General features: G+C 45.8%; 1 protein-coding gene across 1 annotated transcript in view; it reads right to left on the bottom strand.

Moving 5' to 3' along the window:
• Nucleotides 1-12,752: 12,752 nt before the first annotated feature.
• LOC149328534 (uncharacterized) overlaps nt 12,753-17,824 on the bottom strand; it is a 44,082-nt gene continuing 39,010 nt past the window's right edge. Inside the window, exons 10-11 of the mRNA XM_089562166.1 lie at nt 15,001-15,243; nt 12,753-13,078 (exon numbers count right to left, since the gene is read on the bottom strand). Of these exons, the coding sequence (XP_089418292.1) occupies nt 12,809-13,078; nt 15,001-15,243 (513 nt within the window). The 3' untranslated portion in view covers nt 12,753-12,808. The remainder of the gene's footprint in view (nt 13,079-15,000; nt 15,244-17,824) is intronic.

Below are 17,824 nucleotides of genomic sequence, written 5' to 3'. Positions count from 1 at the left end.
AGAACCCTAGGTGGTCGAAATTTCCGGAGGCCTTCACAATGGCGTCCCTCATAGCCTGGGTCACTTTGGGACATTAAACCCTAATAAAGCAATGAACCAAACTAATTGAGATGGCCAATGAAAACAGTGAAGCTAGGGTCTCGTGCTTTTTATTTCATATTTAAAGCATGTGGTTTAGCCCTGCTGAAGTGACGGCACGTGCGCTCTCAAGAAAGCACAAAACTGCAGCGTACTATGCGTTACATGCACGAGAAAAGCTCATCAGCTAGCTTATCGTTGCAGGGACATTCGATCACAGGCAGCTTGATTAAATGAGAAGCAATAAGCATGTCCGGAGACGAGCAATATGCGCCGTACAGTTCACCACAAAAAATTCACTATTATGGAAACATTGTCCTCCGAGTTGAATTCCTGAGGGCTGTTCATGAAGTTGACAAACACCGCAGAGTTTTGTGATTCACAGTAAGATCCAGGATGCCCACACCGAAGCCTGCAATCATCCGTATTCCGTCATGGCCACAGGTGAAGCACGGACGAGCATACAATATTTCAATTCTGTGGTCCTGGGAGCTCTGCGTATACTGTGCGGCCAGAGGTGACAAGCAGAGGAACTATTCAGCACTTTTGGAAATCCCAACAAGACTCGCTATAACCACTTTGACATCACACGTGCAATAAAATTCACTGTAACTTGCTGCTGCATGGCACAATCTTCAACACGGTGCTGCTGAGCTTGGGAAATGGTCAGGCGATGGACGACCGGTAGTAGTAGAGCAACGCAATGTCGATCAGCGCCAGGGCGATGATGACGAGGCGCCCCACCTTCACGCAGAACCTCATGCGGGCCGCGGTCATGTTGATCCTTGGCAATGGCATGTTGACGGTACCGCCTGCTGTGCCGGCTTTGTTTTCCTCTCCTTCGTTGAATATTGCGAGCGTGCGCAGCAACTAGCATACTTCTGCAATACAGAGTGAGACGCTAATTGAAATAAAAATTACGGGGCCATTACCGGTTTGATACGAAAATTCTGCGAAAGCTGTCGGATTTACCCTTGAGCAGAACTTTGATTATTCTACTCTACTGAATGTTTTTTATGCTTTCAGTTGGGGAGCCATCATATTAAGTAGGAAATTTTTTTCTAGAGCAGCTACAATGAACGAAAACGTATTTGTTCCACTTTATAATGCATCGGGTACGCTTCAGAGGAGAGTGAAAAAGTATGAAATATTAAAGTAGGGGAGAGGGAAGAACGGGGTGTAAAAGCGGCAATCAGTTCTGCTGGGACCTCCGATGGGTCGGAGGAAACGTGGGTATTGTGCGAGGAAGGGAAGTTTAGGAGAAACTCGTTTTTGTATTGCAGCGCTGTGGCGCTGCAAGGGGGCTTGCTACTAAGGAACGTGCCGATCTCCCACTGACTTCGAATTTATTGCCCTGTCTTTCTGTGAAATCAGCTACTTTCCCAGTCTGTCTTCTCTGGGTGTGTACTGCAGTTCAGGTTAATTATGAAAGTGATTTTGCCTACAAATTTATTGCTTCGTGAAAAATTCTGCGCGGTGAAAAATAAATTTTTTCTTGAACTTCGCACGTGTGTTTCCTGAAGAGGGCGAGTAGCCGGGTTGAAGGTGAAGTACAGTGGCTGCGAACACAAAGAAAGAAAAAAAACACAGGAAAGTGACGAATAGTCTGTGAAACTGATAGCTTTTTCGATGGATTGCGTCGATTACCAAAAACAAACTATGCAGAAGCTCTTACTAAATTACAAACGTAGTTTAGATGCCGTATGAGAAACCAAGGCCCAGCTTGTTGTTGATTTGCCAACGTTCGCGTTTTTTTTTTGTCCTCCAAAATGCATTTTGTGATGGCGGCTAGGTATGAAAATGTCTAATTTCTCGCTCGAACGCACTGAAACGCACCTTCCAGGAAGTCTTTATCGTGATGACTTATGTATAGCTAACTCAAAGACGGAAAAGAGCGGTCACTTTGCACATAAAAATAAGTTCGGTTGTACACATGTGCTCTGATTTTGAGAATATTTCATGGGCATTAACTATCCTAGGAAAGGAAAACTGTTTACAACAAAAGAAGTCTGTTTTACTTGCACTTTTTGAGTAATTATTTTTAGAATGCTGATATCCGTGCCTTTCATAGTGGACCTGCCGCGACCTGCATAGGCCACCCTCGCGTGTGTAAACTGATTGCCTCGCATACACGAAACACAACATTGCCTAACAGAAAGCCCAAACAGTGTCAACATCTTACGCTACTTTCAAGACTTGATTTGTATCCTCATGAAAAGAAAAATTGTGCTTGTGTGCTTACCTTTACAGAAACCAAACGATGATTAAACTGAAGGTCTGCTTATTATGAGCGATGATCAAAAAGCTTTGCGATTCGCATTTAAGGACACCTACTGCAGCTGAAAAAATTTCGTCCATAATTCTCCTCATACTATATGCACTTCTTCCATTTACCTGGGAGGCATTTGATACCTCGCTGAAAAGTCTTTCTCCTTGTCAAGCTGCTCTCCTGTGGCAGTTTTATGTGCCCTCATGTCGTCGAACGTTATTCTGTTGGAGTATTTTTTCCAGGTGGGGCAATTAAAAAAAATGTGACTGGGGGGTATACTAGGAGCATGGGGTGGGTGGTGGAGCTCAATAAAAGCACGGCTCTCTCGTATAACAGCATGGGCAACACGAGACTTGTGAATCGGGTGCGCCGTGCAGGGGGAAGACGCTCATTGTAGATAATCCTCGTAGTCTTCCCTCGATGACCTCACACTTTTTCCGGAGATCGCTAGAATTGTATTCCACTCCGATTGTCTTGATTTCCTCCAGATAATCAGTTAGCAGTATCGCTTTGCGCCCCGAAAAATTTTCGCCATCACTTTCCTTCCCGAGTACCGGGCATTGACCAATGGTCAGGTCGCTTCCTTCAGACACTTCATTGCCACGGCTAGGTAACCAAACAACAGTAACCAATGCCAGAGAACCCTCTGTATCCGAAATAGAAAACGAATAAGAGGTTCTTAAAAAATACGCCCTTGACCTCGCATTTTCATAACGCAAAAATTTAGTACCCTTACCTGATGTAAGGCATGAAGTTGGGCTAATTTGTTCTTGGAATCAGTCATAATAAACTGCGTAAAGAAGACAGGACAACAAGAACAGGCACGAACAGGAACACACATAGCGCACATTGCTGATGGTATAGCTTGGTTAAACCTAGTGTGACGCGAAAGCTTCTCACGCACTGCCGAACGGGTTGTCCGTGATTTTCGGGGGTGAAACTGTCTTGTTTTAGCCTCGGATTCGCTGAGACGAATCACGTGGTTAGTCCGCCTCTCTGACTCGGTTTTCATCGGTTGTTGTGAAGCAGACGACGAGGCGGCACTTCGTTCGCGGCTCGTTGTCGTCGCTTCTCCGCTTCTTGTCGTCGTCGTTTAGTGAGCCGTTCTTCCCGTTCTTCGGTCGTCTCAGCCGCACGCATGGACTTTCTCGATTTCTTCTCGCGTTGTCGGTTGGCCTTGTTCCATGCTATGACTTCGGTATAAGTCGCTGTAGCTTCATGTAGCCTCTGCTGATGCCGTACTGAGTACGTACGCTTCAATCCGCCTCTTCATCCATGGCGCTGGTCCTGTCGTGTTTGTCTCTTTTGTCCACGTCTTTTGCGCCGTTTTTCTATTGAATCATGCACCAACTAGCACAAACTAGAGTTCTTCTTGCGCATCTGATAAGCAAGCGCACGCTCACGATCACGCTGACATGATAGCGCAGCTGCGCCCGCCGCTGCGGAAAGGGCACGGCGCCTGCGCAGTGAGGCGCACAGCTCAGTGATGACGTCACGCGCGGCGACGCGGAGGAGACATGCACATCGGCGCAGCGGTGGCGACGGCGGACACCTGTGGCTAGGCGCAATCGGTTACCACTTGGAGGTCGTGTGCTGCTCAAGCAATGCAGGAAGTTGGGCGAGTTGGTAATACATGTTTAACTTAGCAAAGCGCAATAAAAAGACAGGGACAACAAGAAGAAGAAGCACGCAGGACAAACGCTTGTCCTGCGTTTGTCCTGCGTTTGTCACAAGCGTTTGTCCTGCGTGCTTCTTCTTCTTCTTGTCCCTGTCTTTTTATTGCGCTTTGCTAAGTTCAGCATGCTGCTCTGCGCTTTGACTTCAAACATTCAGGTTGTCTTTTTTCTGTCTTCTTCGTGTTATAAAAGCGCGCCAGCGGCTTCAAAACAAAAATTATGTACTCTAATATCAAACAAAAAGGTAACCACTATGCAACTCTGTCAGCCTCAGCGATCCACAGCTAATATTCTCGTATTTCGTCGTCATGCTTGCATTTGCGAGATTGGCCTGTGGCGGCTAGACCTGTAGTTTCATTGCTCTTTTTTTGCCTTAAAAAATCTGTTTTGAGTAGAGGTGGTGCTTTTGTGGTTAGGAGCCGGTACATATCGAAACAAGGCCACATAAATTTCTGGAAAGCTCAGAGTCGTCATTCTCTAAGTCTGCACACGAGCGGCAAAAGTACGGCCGTTATAATATTTTGCCTCTGGTCTCTAGCCTAGCTGAGAAATCTCAGCTAGGCTTACGTTAGAGTCAGTTGTAACACTGCGGCAGACCTTAAAGAAATTGTGCCTTATTCATCTTCAGTAGCTGTCCCAAGTGAAGAGAACTTAGCTGGGGGGCTAGCAGTGCAAAACTTTTCTATACTTAGTACGCCTCTGCATCTACCTTGCGTTACAAGAGGATTTCCCCGCCAAATAGCTACTCTCTTGTATCGACTGCGCATATCTCGGCCAATACGCTCGTATGGATACACAAGATTCACTGCGCCAACAGACATATGTGCCTACGCTCGTGATGTTGTGGGTGATGTGAGCCATTTCGTTTTAGCGTGCCCGCGTTTTCGTGCAGAGCGTGAGATACTCCTGGAAATCTTTAGTTCATGCAACATTCTCTCTCAATGTGCACCGTGAGGGCCCCGAAGTTAGTGGTGGTCAGTGTAACAATCGTTCCTGGATCTTTTAGAGGACACTGGTTATTACGGAACAGTAGTAGAGACTTACTCATTTAAAAAAAAATGGCTCAGGCGGAGCAGTTCCCGAAAGGCCACTGTAATGCTTCTACCACCTGTATACATTCGCAACGCCACGTGCCTTACATTGCAGAACGCGGGGATTCTTCATCTAGGCGCAGTGGTCCAGCAGATAAGCGATGCGCCCCTGGCCCGGGAATTGGCTGTTTCAAACCCAGCCGTCAGTGGAATTGGTGAGACTTGTTCTTCCCGAGCAAACCCTGGCTGTCAATCATTACTTTAGATGCCGCCTGCCGGGGTGAGCAGTTTGCCCACCTTCCGATCGACAGGTTGCCACCTGGCATGGTGGGAGGGCTGTGATGGCGTCAGAAGATCGCGTTAATTTAGTGGCAGGTGCACCGCCTACTTTTCCGCTCAGTAATCTGCCGACCATGACGACGCCGTCGACGGTGCCGGATTCTCTGCAGAACAGCAGCATAAACGCTACAGCAATAGGAACGCCGTTCTTTTCCGCACCAACATGCAGCATATGTACACACATGTAGTTAGAGACCGCAGCGGTGGCGTAGCCGTTAGAGCACCCGCCTCTCATGCAAGAGGTTCGGTGTTCGATCCCCAGTGCCGCAGGTTACCCACCGCTAATACAACGATTTGGTTTGGTTTGGTTTGGTTTATAGGCACCCTGCGCATCTAACTCCCGCGCGACGCGCGCGCCGTCAGGAAGGCGGGGGCAGCCTGGCAGCTCCCGCTGTGTTGCGCGCGCCGTCGCGAAGCAGTTGTGTGCCTCCTTCCCGAGCACAAAATGGCTAATAAAAACAGCAAGACACACTGCTGTGTTTTAGGATGCAATAATGCATATATAAATTCGCCTCGGACAAGGTTTTATGGATTTACAACGCGACATTGGGAGACGGCCCAAACTTCGCGACGGGCAACACGCGCGCGCGGTGTCTGGTCAAACAATGGTCAAACCCGTGCTGAAGACGCTTACTTGACTCATGCATTACCTCCTAGACAGGTTTTTGACTCATGGCAAATTCAGCAGAGTCGGAGGAATGCTAATGGATCTCTGGGAACCCTTCCCTTTTTTGCACCCACGATTTCCGGTCATTGACTTGGCTGTCAACAATATGTGGGCTTAAAAAGCCACGCCGAAACTCGCCCGCAGTCACACCTTAGGAACGAGCCCGAATTTTGCGCAGCTAAGAATCGTTTACCTTAGTTCCAGCTATGCGCAGAATCCTTGCTCGCTTCCACTGCGCCTCCTCGTCCAGCGTCTTTTTCGACAGTAAAGGCACGTTTTCAGGGGCAACGGCAACATGCTCCTGACAAATCTTTGCCTCCTCGTCTGAACGACTGGGTGTTAATGTAGTACAATAATCATATATCCTGATGTCGAAGAGTCGGGGCACTTGTACTAAATGCGTAGAAATAAAACAAGCCTTGCAATGAAATTCTGCTTTTTGAGTACAAGCTTTCTGCACGAATCCTGCATGAAATAGCCGGGATACTCCTTTTTTGCAGAATGCCAGTCAAAAAGTTTTATGTTTTCCGGGTGAGTTTCAGTGCGCACAGGCGCTTCGCCGTAGCTTGCATTCTCTTCTGCTTGGAAAAGCTCGTTCATTGGACATCTCACATCACCAAAATACTGACGCACGTGTTGTAGCGATAATGGCCTGGCAGTTGCTGAAAAAAGAGAAAATATGAGTGGCAGATTACGCAATGGGCACATCATTTTAAGGTGTAGTTTGGACAGGGTATTCCACATCGAACACCGAAGGTGCGGCAAACGAGAATGTTATGAATTCAGGTTTGCGCTCTTCGCTCAGAAACTGGAGTTTTCTAATTACCTTCAAAGCTATGCCACCTGGCCGTCTTTAAAAGTTCAGGGTAAGCCTTTCTAAATGCTGGAACACCCCAGGCGTGCTTGTGACTCGTTTTGGAGTGCGTTTCACACCGCTCCAAAAACACGGTAACGTCAGCAGCGTGTTTACATTTGCCTGCCTTGCAACTGCAGCTCGCGGCTACAAGCTTTCTACTGGAAGATAGCTGCATAAAAAAAAAATTGACTGAGAGTGCAGCGCTGACAGGCATTAGATAGAAATATTCCTAGCGCTGATTTGATCGTTTCTGGTGGCGCAGTGATGCTTGTCTGCGCAATGCACCGGGCTGCTACTTCGCTCCCGTCGCACGACACCACCTCATTCACATTGTGTACATGGCCTGCTTCAAAAAGCTTCGTTCCTTTCCTGACGTTCTCTCCTCGAAAGAATTTTTCAGCCTTATGAATAAATAGGTCGAAATCCCGCCCCTACGAATAGCGGCAGCCTCTAGCAGACGCCATCCCTTCGCAGTCGCGGGGCGAGCCTTCCTGACAGGGACGAGGAACTGGCCGCGCGGGGGAGCTGAACGCAGCCGCGACGGTGGCGGTGCCTGGCGGGTGCAGGGTGCCTAAAGGGTTTTAACGTCCCGAAGCAACTCAGGCTATGAGGGACGCCATAGTGAAGGGCTCCGGAAACTTCGACCACCTGGGGTTCTTTAACGTGCACTGACATCGCACAGCACACGGGCCTCTACAATTTCGCCTCAATCGAAATTCGGCCGCCGCGGCCGGGACCGAACCCGCGTCTTTCGGGTCAGCAGCCGAGCTCCGTAACCACTGAGCCACCGCGGCGGGGCGGTAATACAATGGGTACAAGCGTTCGTTAATGTAGCGTCCCGTCTGCCCGATGTACCGTCTGCCACAGGTGAGGGGGATGCTGTACACCACACCAACTTTACATTTAACAAGTGGTTGGTATGCTTAATTTCGCACACAGGCCTCTTTTTGAAATCATTCACAAGGCGGCACAAGCGACCCAGCTTTTACGGTGCTGAAAATATAACACGCACGACACACTTGCCGCCGACCTTCTTAAAGCGGTGTGAGACCCGACGCCAGTAGGGCACGACAGGTCGCTGTTTCGAACGTGCTTTTTTGCCTGGCACTGCCCGCCATATTTATTTATTTATTTATTTCAAGATACCCCTAAAGGCCCTCTTCACGAGGGTATTACATAGTGGGTGGTAAAAATTTCAACTTGAACACATAGACGGAACATTAACATGAGTAACAGGACAAAAAAAGAAGCAAGAAAAGAGCAATAACTGGTAGACAGCAAGAATCGAAATGTGGCGGAACAACAAGATGCAAGATAAACAAAATGAAAAGAAAAACAAGAAAAGAAAACACAAAGATACAAAGAACGAAACGAAAAGCGAAACTCGAACACATTGCGGGGAGCAGAACCGAACTAGAAGAAAACTACACATCGCTTTGATTGTTTAAAAGTTCACGAAATGATGTCGCATTCGTTTCAGTTGCGATTGTGGAAGGCAGCCGGTTCCAATCAATAATGGTTTGGGTATGAATGATTTAGCAAAACTTGATGTGTGACATGTGATGCGTTTGATTTTGAAAGGATGGTCACGGCGTGGAAACACTGCTGAGGGTAAGTAAAAGAAATCGTCGTGAAGCAACGGATCATGGTAAATTTTGTGAAAAAGAGTCAAGCGAGCCAGTTTACGACGATGGGAAAGGCTGTCAAGTCCAGCACGAGCTTTTAAAGCCGTGACGCTAGTAAAACGTGAGTAGTCAGAATAAATGAAACGAGCAGCACGGTTTTGCAGGGATTCTATGTTATATTTGATGTAGGCTTGATCTGGGTCCCATATGGCGGAAGCGTACTCAATTTTAGGTCGAATTAATGTAACATAAGCAAGTTTACGCACTTGCGCAGGAGCATGTCGAAGGTTACGTTTTAAAAGGCCAAGAGAACGGTTAGCAGCTGCTAGAATCAAGTTAATATGATAGTTCCAGGTTAAGTCTGATTGAAGGTGAACTCCTAGATACTGGTAAGTGGAAGTTGTCTCAACTGTTATGTCATTAAGACAGTACGCGGTTGGGATGCGATAAGAATTTCTAGTAAAGGAGACGAGCTTTGTCTTAGAGAGATTTAGGGTCATAAGCCACAACTGACACCAAGTGTTAATAGAATCGAAGTCAGTTTGTAAGGATTGTCGGTGACAGTCAGTTGTAATGGTTCGATACACAACACAGTCGTCAGCAAACAGTCTAATTTGTGAAGAAATGCAATTGGGCAATTCATTAATAAATATTAGACAGAGCAGAGGACCAAGCACACTCCCCTGAGGCACACCAGATGTAACATGGGCCATGGTAGAGTTAGAGCTATTAACAGAAGTGAACTGAGCGCGATATGAAAGGAAGTCTTTAATCCATGCTAGTACCTGAGGGTGAATATTAAGGTGCGATAACTTGAGAAGTAGTCTATGGTAGGGAGCCCGATCAAATGCCTTTGAAAAATCTAAAAACAAAGCATCGACTTGATTTCCGGCATCTAAAGAAGTAAATAAGTCGTTAGTAAATCCGGCGAGCAGAGTGCCTCAAGACAATCCCTTGCGAAAACCGTGCTGATATTTAAATATGATGTTATGATCTTCAAGATAATGAATGATCTGAGTGTGTATGACATGTTCGTGGAGCTTAGAGAAAGTGCAAGTGAATGATATGGGTGTATAGTTTAGAAGATCAGAGCGCACGCCAGATTTGAAAATTGGAATTACTTTGGCTATACGCCAGTCGTGCGGGATGGAGCCAGAAGATAAGGACTGAGAAAAAAGTACAGACAAGACTTGGTAAATACTGTGAGATAAGTTTTTATTATTTTGTTGTTAAAGCCCAGTGGATCCGCGCTTGTGGTAATTTTAAGATTACTTAACAAAGTAAAGATACCATCTTCCCTGAAGACTATTGGGGGCATTGAATAATCTTGAAATGGGTTGAGAACTGGAGAGGTGGTGATGACTTCTTGAGTGAAAACAGATAAAAAGGCATTGTTGAAGAGCAGAGCAGAATAGACATCGTCCAGCTGGTCACCATTAGAACTTGTCAAAAAAGAATCAGCACGCGAATGAGAGCTAATTACGCTCCAAAACCTACAGGGGTTATTAGATAGCATGGCAGGCAAAACGTCATTATAAAACTGGCGACGGGTAGCTTTAAGCATTTTTTGGTAGTTTTTATCACTTTGTTTGTATTTTTCCCATGTGTTTAATTGGTTGTTAGCAACTTCCTGCCTATACAAACGTTTTTTCTTATTATAAGCTCTTCGCAGCCGCCCACTGAACCAGGGCGCACTTTTGCTGCACTTAATTGTGATAACCGGTATGTATTTCGAATGAGGTTAATTAAAGTAGACAAGACACTATCCAGTTCTGTTCACTGGAACGGAATGCAGATTCAGCCAAGAACCGCCCAGAGAAAGAGGTTAATTCATGGTTCATTTGGTCAAAATTAGCTCTGCTATAACACCTGATCATCTTGGTGGTAGTTTTTCTTTCGATAATTCTGCAATTCATGCACCCAGTAATAATCTCATGGTCAGAAAGACCATTAAGGTGAAATATTTTAGAACAAGCATCGAGATTATTAGTTAGAATCAAGTCAAGAATGTTTTCAGGGGTACCTGAGGATCGCGTGGGCTTTGTAATGAGCTGAGTTAGGTGAAAATCAAGACAAATCTGTAGGAAAGCGTGCGCATCCGTATCACTTGGACGAACAGATAGTGTTTCCCAATTGATGCCTGGGAAATTAAAGTCGCCAAATATAGTTAGGACAGAATTTGGAAAACGCGTACGCACGTCGGTCAGTAAGCGACAAAATTCATCTGCAAAGCCATCATACAGGTCAGGTGGGCGATACAACACACCAGCAAGAATGTTCATAGCAGTACATTTCAAGGAGACGAATACACACTTGAGAAAAGTAGAAGCAACAATTGGTATAGTTATGAGCTGTTGCTTAATCGCGATAAGCACACCACCTCCTCTTCTGTTCTTTCTGTCGCAAAGAAAAAATTTAAAACTTGATTCACTCGAAAGGATGTCATCATCTGAGATGTAATCGGTAAGCCACGTTTCTGTTAGTGCTATTAATGAGGTTCCAGAGGAGTCGATAACGGAGGAAAGGGCATCACTTTTCGCTGTAACGCTGCTGATATTAGTATATAGGAAGCAAATGTTATCTAAACATTTCGGTCCCGGCAATATTGGCAGTGCACGATCGGAAGCACCATGATGATTTGAATGTTGTCCATTGGTAGAAGGCTCACTTAGACGCACAGCCCGGTTGCCAGTAGTGTCCCAGAGACAAACGTCGTCGTTTACGTGAGGTTTATTAAAATATAGACGAATACGGTCCCCCTCTTTCTTTATAGTCTTAGAAAACTGCCACAGTTTATGGCGCTTATCACCAACAGCCTCAGAGTAGTCGCGTGATATGCTCAAATTGGTGTTTTTTCACCTCGCGAATCTGGTTTCCACCACAGAGGCCATAATTTCTCTTGGGTAACCGGCCTTATCCATTCGCCTTAGTTGGACATTGACGCTGTCACGGACTTGATGTTCGCACGACTTGGCAAGAGCAGAGCGGATGTAATTTTTTCCTGTAGCTCTTTTCACGAGCATGGAATGGGCCGATTCGTAGTCGAGAATTTCTTTCCTTGAGCATGGCTTATACTCCCAGCACACGCGTTTCTTCAAATATAGGGCGCACATCAAGGAACTGGATGCGACCTTCCTGCGGTAATTGCGAGTGAACTTCATTCCGAACGCGTTACTAGCAAAAATTTCCAGAATGTTGTCCACATCGATACCTCTCTCCTCAGCATCAGTCACATTCACTTCTGCGAGGTAGTCTTCAACATACCTAAACACATTTTTGGCGTTGTAAAGGGACGCTTGAATAAGCTTGCCAGTAGTGGATAAAAATATATCACAAATGAGACGCTAGGCACGAGCCTATGCACATTCATGGTTTTTGGATGAAATGGCGCTGATTAAAGCTGACAAAGGTGGATGAGAGATAAAACTTTCAAAGCTCTAAAAAGTGGGGGGTAGATAACCCTGTCTTGTTCTGAAATGCCACCGGCCCAGCGTCTTCAGTGAAATTTTTACTGCGCGGAAAAGCTCAGGATGAGGACACGTGTGATGCGGAAGTTTAAGGCTAAAAAGAGCCGAGAATTTTTGACGCTTTAAGTGTATTCAAAAGAAAACTGCGTCAGCGGTCCTTCTGTGGCACTACTCAAAAAAAAAAGAAAGAAACTTCCTCAAGACAAACGATTGGTTCAGCCAGGTAGGCGATCGATAGAAGTTACGCCGATGTGGTAAACATGAGTGGCATGGCACTCGTGCCTCCTGCATTTGTATTGATATTGTATTCTTATCTGGTCGCGGATTACTATCTCGTTGCGCCCGTTTGCTCATAAATGCTTGTTTGTGGAATAAAGCTCAGCTGAAGTAGCGTCTGAATTGTCTTCCTTCCCGTGGTCCTGGCCGTTTTTTGTTCAGAACATCTATGTCTAAGCTGATAGCAGCTCACTCTTGTTTAAATAGCACGACAAATACAAAGATAACAAAGAGTGAAGTGAGAGATTTGTCTTTTTGTGGTGATATGCCCTTTCTATTTCATGTCTTAGTAGCACAACTTGTAATGAGATGGACCGACAGCAGCTCGCCGAATTATCTGTTTCTATAGCCGCTCGTCCCAGTAATAACACAACAACGATTCTAGTTTGATCCGCTAGCCGGTATTCTAGGAAAGTTTTAAAGCGGCTAAGAAACAGTTCACGTTTATTGCCACCTCCAATACTAACAACAAACAAGGCCACTCTAAAATAACAAAAACAACAAAACCGTCCAGAAAGGAGTGATTAATGCCAGAAGGCACACTTGTCTTCAGACCACAACCGGTCGCCGTGGGAGCATCCGAAAGTGCTTGCGAAGTGAGCCGAGTTGTTGACAGCTGCGTTCACGATCACATCACCCTGCGGTTCGCCACAATGCCCAAGTGCCCAGAGCACGTAGAACAGCTCGTTGTTGCTGTATTCCCTGGTGAGGCGTTTGCCGAGCCCCATTTCATAGGCCAAACTCCGCCGGTAAGCATCGAAGAGAGGCTCCAGGACAGCTGTCTCAGTCACGACCTGCCGTACAATGAAGACAGCGATGCAGTCAGAGGCGATGCTCTTGAGGTTGAACTCACCTGTCTGTTTTAAACTACTGCGCACCTGAATTTAAGAGGGTTTCGAATTGGGCTAATTGGTAGTTAACATGGTCAAACACAATTGCGCGTTTATAGCTTGCGCACGAGAGTTTGTGTCGTCCCTGTTTTGTCCCGTCTTTTCAAAAGCGCAATTATGTTTGACCACCTGAACTTATTTCTATGCAGAGAAAGCACTCACGTAGACGGTCGAAATTTGGAGGCTAACGACAAACTTTGTAATTTGCATTCAGCACAACCCAAATTCCGATAATTTCTCACTTTCTCATCTATTTCTCACATCTTATCAGGCACCACAATCAGGTCCAGCTTCTTATGCCTGAGGCCTCGATAAACTGGCTGCCTTAATTCAGGAATAGTACGTGATTTTGAGCGAAATCTATTTATAGATACCTTACCTGGACTCCGGTCAAAGCACAGCACAATGTCACTCGCAGTGTAGTGACCACTGACCACACGTCACCCGGCAGGCTAAAGTAAGTAAATCCGGGAATGAAATCTTAATCTTTATGAATGTAAGCCGGAGCGGTGCAGACTCAGCCTGAAGTTGCCCGGAATTCTTACGCAATCTCGGGGGGATATTTCTCTTGCAAAGCGAATACTTTTATTCTGAAAATGACGAAATTACGCCGACTTCACATCCAGGAATGTAATAATGATGATGATAGTAAGGATATTTCAAGGACAATACACCCTGTTTTACACATATACAGCAGTTTAAACGGACATTAAAAGGGACATAAATAGAAGAAACATTTCATTCCTTTCACTAGCACACCGTCAATGGTATAAGCAAAGTCGGCGATTCAAGACATCTTGAAAAGCGCATATGTACAGTTTTCTTCAAGTTAATACCCATCGTCCACATCCGGCACCAACCTACAAATGAATCAACATCTGTTTGTAGAATCCTGGAATCGTCACTGTTTAACAGAAAACAGAAAACAACGGAAAAGATAAGACACGCAGGGACTCTTCACAACACAGAACAAACGTATGACACCGTCTACGTCGCACCCACTTGCCCCTCATGGGTGCTTCCTCCTCAGAGTGAAGGTCCTGCGTAACTCCCGCCAAAGATGAACATTTTGCCCAGACGAAAACAAGTACTGTTGTCGAATCGTTGGCTAAGCTAACTGAGGCTACGGCTTCAACCCTTGCTCATTTTTTTTGTGTTCTCAGAAAGAGAGAAGCAGTTATATAAAGGAACATTCGATGGAACTACGAAAAACTTGTGGAGGTGTCCTCAGTAACCTTTTGAGAACTTGGCGCCTATGTTACGTTTCTGTCTTGCAGGTGGACCCGGAGGCTAGTGCTGTTCCAAGAATAAGAACAACAGAATAGGAATAAGAAATGCTGTTGTTGTTACCTTTTTCCTCGTGACGGCGAAAGGGCCACCGGTTTCAACCTCTATCCTTGAAATCAGGCTGCGCTTGCTTACGCCGTACGGACCTCTGACCATATCTGAATTCGCAAATTATTGCACCCTTACTTTTTAGTATCAATACTCGCAAGCCTTCACATTTCATTGCTCGCCTTGCTGTAGTGCAGGAATGAACCGGTTATAGCTTCTTCTCCGTTTTTACGTTCCACCCCATCTTTTCTGGAGCTGAGCGAACTATCACTGAAAAACTTAAATGTTCATGAGGAACATCACTGAAGTGAGGTTTGACGTGAGGGAATGATTGCGCACTATGAACCACCCAAGCGCAGCCATATGTCAGAAATGGAAAGAAGAGAAAGTGTCACCGATACTTTGAACCAGCATGGATTCTTTTCTTTTCTACTACGAACTTTCTGCGAATGTTATCACCGCAACATTGTTAGGAAATGGGACAAACTGACCCTCTCCGCGTACTCTTTCTTGTAGTGGCCCTTGTTCTGGACGCAGCTCGTGACGCGGTTGAGTCGACGCTGACTCGTCCAGCGCCAGCTGTACATTCCCTTCCGGCGCGGAAGCATAGTCCGCAGGATGGGTGCGCCCACTAGAGCGGTAACCACGGGATCCGAGGAATGAGTGACGTTCATCATCAGCGCCACCAGGCCGGGAGACACCACCACGGCTTTGCGTTTCTTCACGTAGTGCGCCTGCACCGAAAAACAAAAACAATGTGCCGTCAAAAGCGCCCTCGCAAGCATATCGCTTACCACTGCTCTTCCTCTGCCTTCGCTCCATCAAAAAAAAATGCCTAAACCTACTGTACCACTCGACGCAGCTCATGGGTCATAACCAAATGGGCACCAGCACCTTACAAAGCACACGAAAGAAGACGCGGTGAAGACAGCATTAGGTTTTTTGCTTGCATTTTTCATTCTCTCTGTTGTTTGTTCTGTTCTGTTATCGCTTTTTTTCTTTTTTTTTCAGTGCTTTCCATAGGTTTCTACGTGTTGCTGGTCTTTAACCTGTGGCTTGTTAGGAATGCGCCAGCTCATCAGCTTAGATGTGTAAGTGAGCTCTGCATTTAAATATACCAAGTGGTGTCTTGCTCTAAAAAAAGTTAAAGGCTAGTTCGTGTCCTGTCCAGTGTGGTATCATTTGGATGTTAGGCTCTTCTTCACTACGGGGCTCCTACTACCAGAGGGAACGTTTACTTGTCACCACAGCTGAGCTGTGAAGATTGAGACACATCCTACACTTGCGCAGTCCTAAGAAAAGTAGGCGAAAGTTCTTTAACCCTTTCAACCCTGGATTTTTTTTTCGGCCGTAGATTTTTTTGCTCCGCGTTTTTACAATGGCTAAGACCCCATAACATACGCAGTAAAAATTTAAAGCTTGTGGTGCGAGTATTAATCGATTTACAGGTATGGTGTCAAAATCGGACATCAGGGCTCAATGGGTGTAAAATGCTAGTTGGACCGTTTTGGTAACCGCAACCGACAAGAAAGAAATTAAGGAAATAATTTCTTATTTTGCAGTGTGGAGAGCTATAAAGAAGCTTTTTTTACTTTGTAAGGGATAGATAATCTCGCAGTTTCCACAAAAAACTTCGCTCGCTCCGTTTACCTTGCGTTTTGTATCATACCTCCGCGTTCTTGTTCCTGCCAGGTTTGTGTTCCAGCTTGTGTACGTCACGTCAACAGCTCACATGTTCAAAACTTGCGTAGCCTTCCTGGAAGGCGACTGTGGTCAATATAAAGGCTTTCCTCGAATCTGTAACGCCCTCCTCTATCGAGCTTCACGAAGCACTTCCGTAGAGCCCAGCGCGAAGGTCGGCAAATCTAAGTTCTAAGCTTGCGCGCGGAACACTGCATCTCGCTTACGCTTGTTTTCAAACCAGCTGTTTGCTATAGAAGAATTCGTAAAGTGAAACATAATCTCGTCGTGTCTGTGTCTTGACCGAAAGCTGTTCCCTACAGGTGACAGGAAATTCCCTCTCATTCATAGGCTTATGAGTTCGGGATATCTCTCGGCCGGGGAGAAAGCAGAAGCTGATTATCAGGACACCAAATACGCTTTCTCAAGAAAACACAGCCAAACACGCTGCATTGATCCGAGCGTCGAGGACACGCCACATGTGCTGCACGAGCGGCGCAGCGCGAGTTTCAGTGTAAATACCCCGGTCGCTTCTTGCAGCTCAGTGTCGATGCTCACAGCTCACAGGAGGAGAGAGGTAAAAAAAAAGGAATAAAAGCGCAAGATCATGCGTGCATTTGTTCTCGCTATTCCTTTGGTCCGGTTGCTGTTCGCCGACATCCGCATGGTCATTTGCAGGCGCAATCCGAATATTCACCATGTATGATAGCGAAAATTTCCATTTTCCAATTCATCAGAAAGAAAATTTTAAGATTTTGTACATTTTCTGTAAAGAACATTTATGTCAGCTATCCAAAAAGGCCGTTAGTATAGGTGCATCTGCTAAAATATTAGCAGATTTTATTCTACAAAGATGACCTATCATCACTCAATGGCCACCGCTGGCAACCGTTGAGCCCTGATGGTGTCAAAATCGCACATGTCAAAAATGTGTTCAAATGCAGCGTCTACGCATTCAGTAATATTTACGACGGAGATGTGAGCTTGGATAAGCGTTTCACACAACATATAAAAATCTGAGCGCAGAAGAACGAATGGTCAGTGAGATAAAAATGCACAAATTTGCTACACCTCGGCTTCTTCACTCCATGCTTCCCATGCTGCTACTTCTTCTTCCTTAGACCGCACAGCTCAATGGAAGTCCGTGAACAGCGATGTCGATAGCAGCATGGGTCCCTAAGGAACTATTGTATTAAACATTAATAGTATTTTCTTCTGTTACTGAGGCGTGAGCGTAATATTTGTGTTGTGGTGTCAATTGACACCGCCAGGGCCGAAAGGGTTAATTAAGCCGAAAAAGCTGTCACATTCGGACCACCGTGACGTGAAGCAAAGAACGAGGCCGAATTATTGTCTGGTTACATTCTTTTCCTTGGCCTTTTAGTTGCCAAGACGCTTACGTGGAGCGCGCGGCGAAAGTGTAATTATCCGGCCTCGATATATTCCGCGTACTTCACACATTTAGGTGAGATGAATGCTACCATTACCGAAATAGCTATTGAAACGCAAAACTAGTGGAAGCGTGCCTACTGTCGTGTAAGAATAGCCGCAGATACGAAAGACGGGACGCCAACCAACAGGCTATTTTTAAACATCAGCGGCTTTGTACATTCACTTCCTTATTAGCATTAATAA

Source organism: Amblyomma mixtum, chromosome 9, assembly GCF_055824585.1.
Source record: "Amblyomma mixtum isolate Tamu chromosome 9, ASM5582458v1, whole genome shotgun sequence".
Classification (NCBI taxonomy): domain Eukaryota; kingdom Metazoa; phylum Arthropoda; class Arachnida; order Ixodida; family Ixodidae; genus Amblyomma; species Amblyomma mixtum.
Note: the sequence above shows the minus strand (reverse complement) of the source record. Positions and strands in the feature narration are given on the sequence as shown.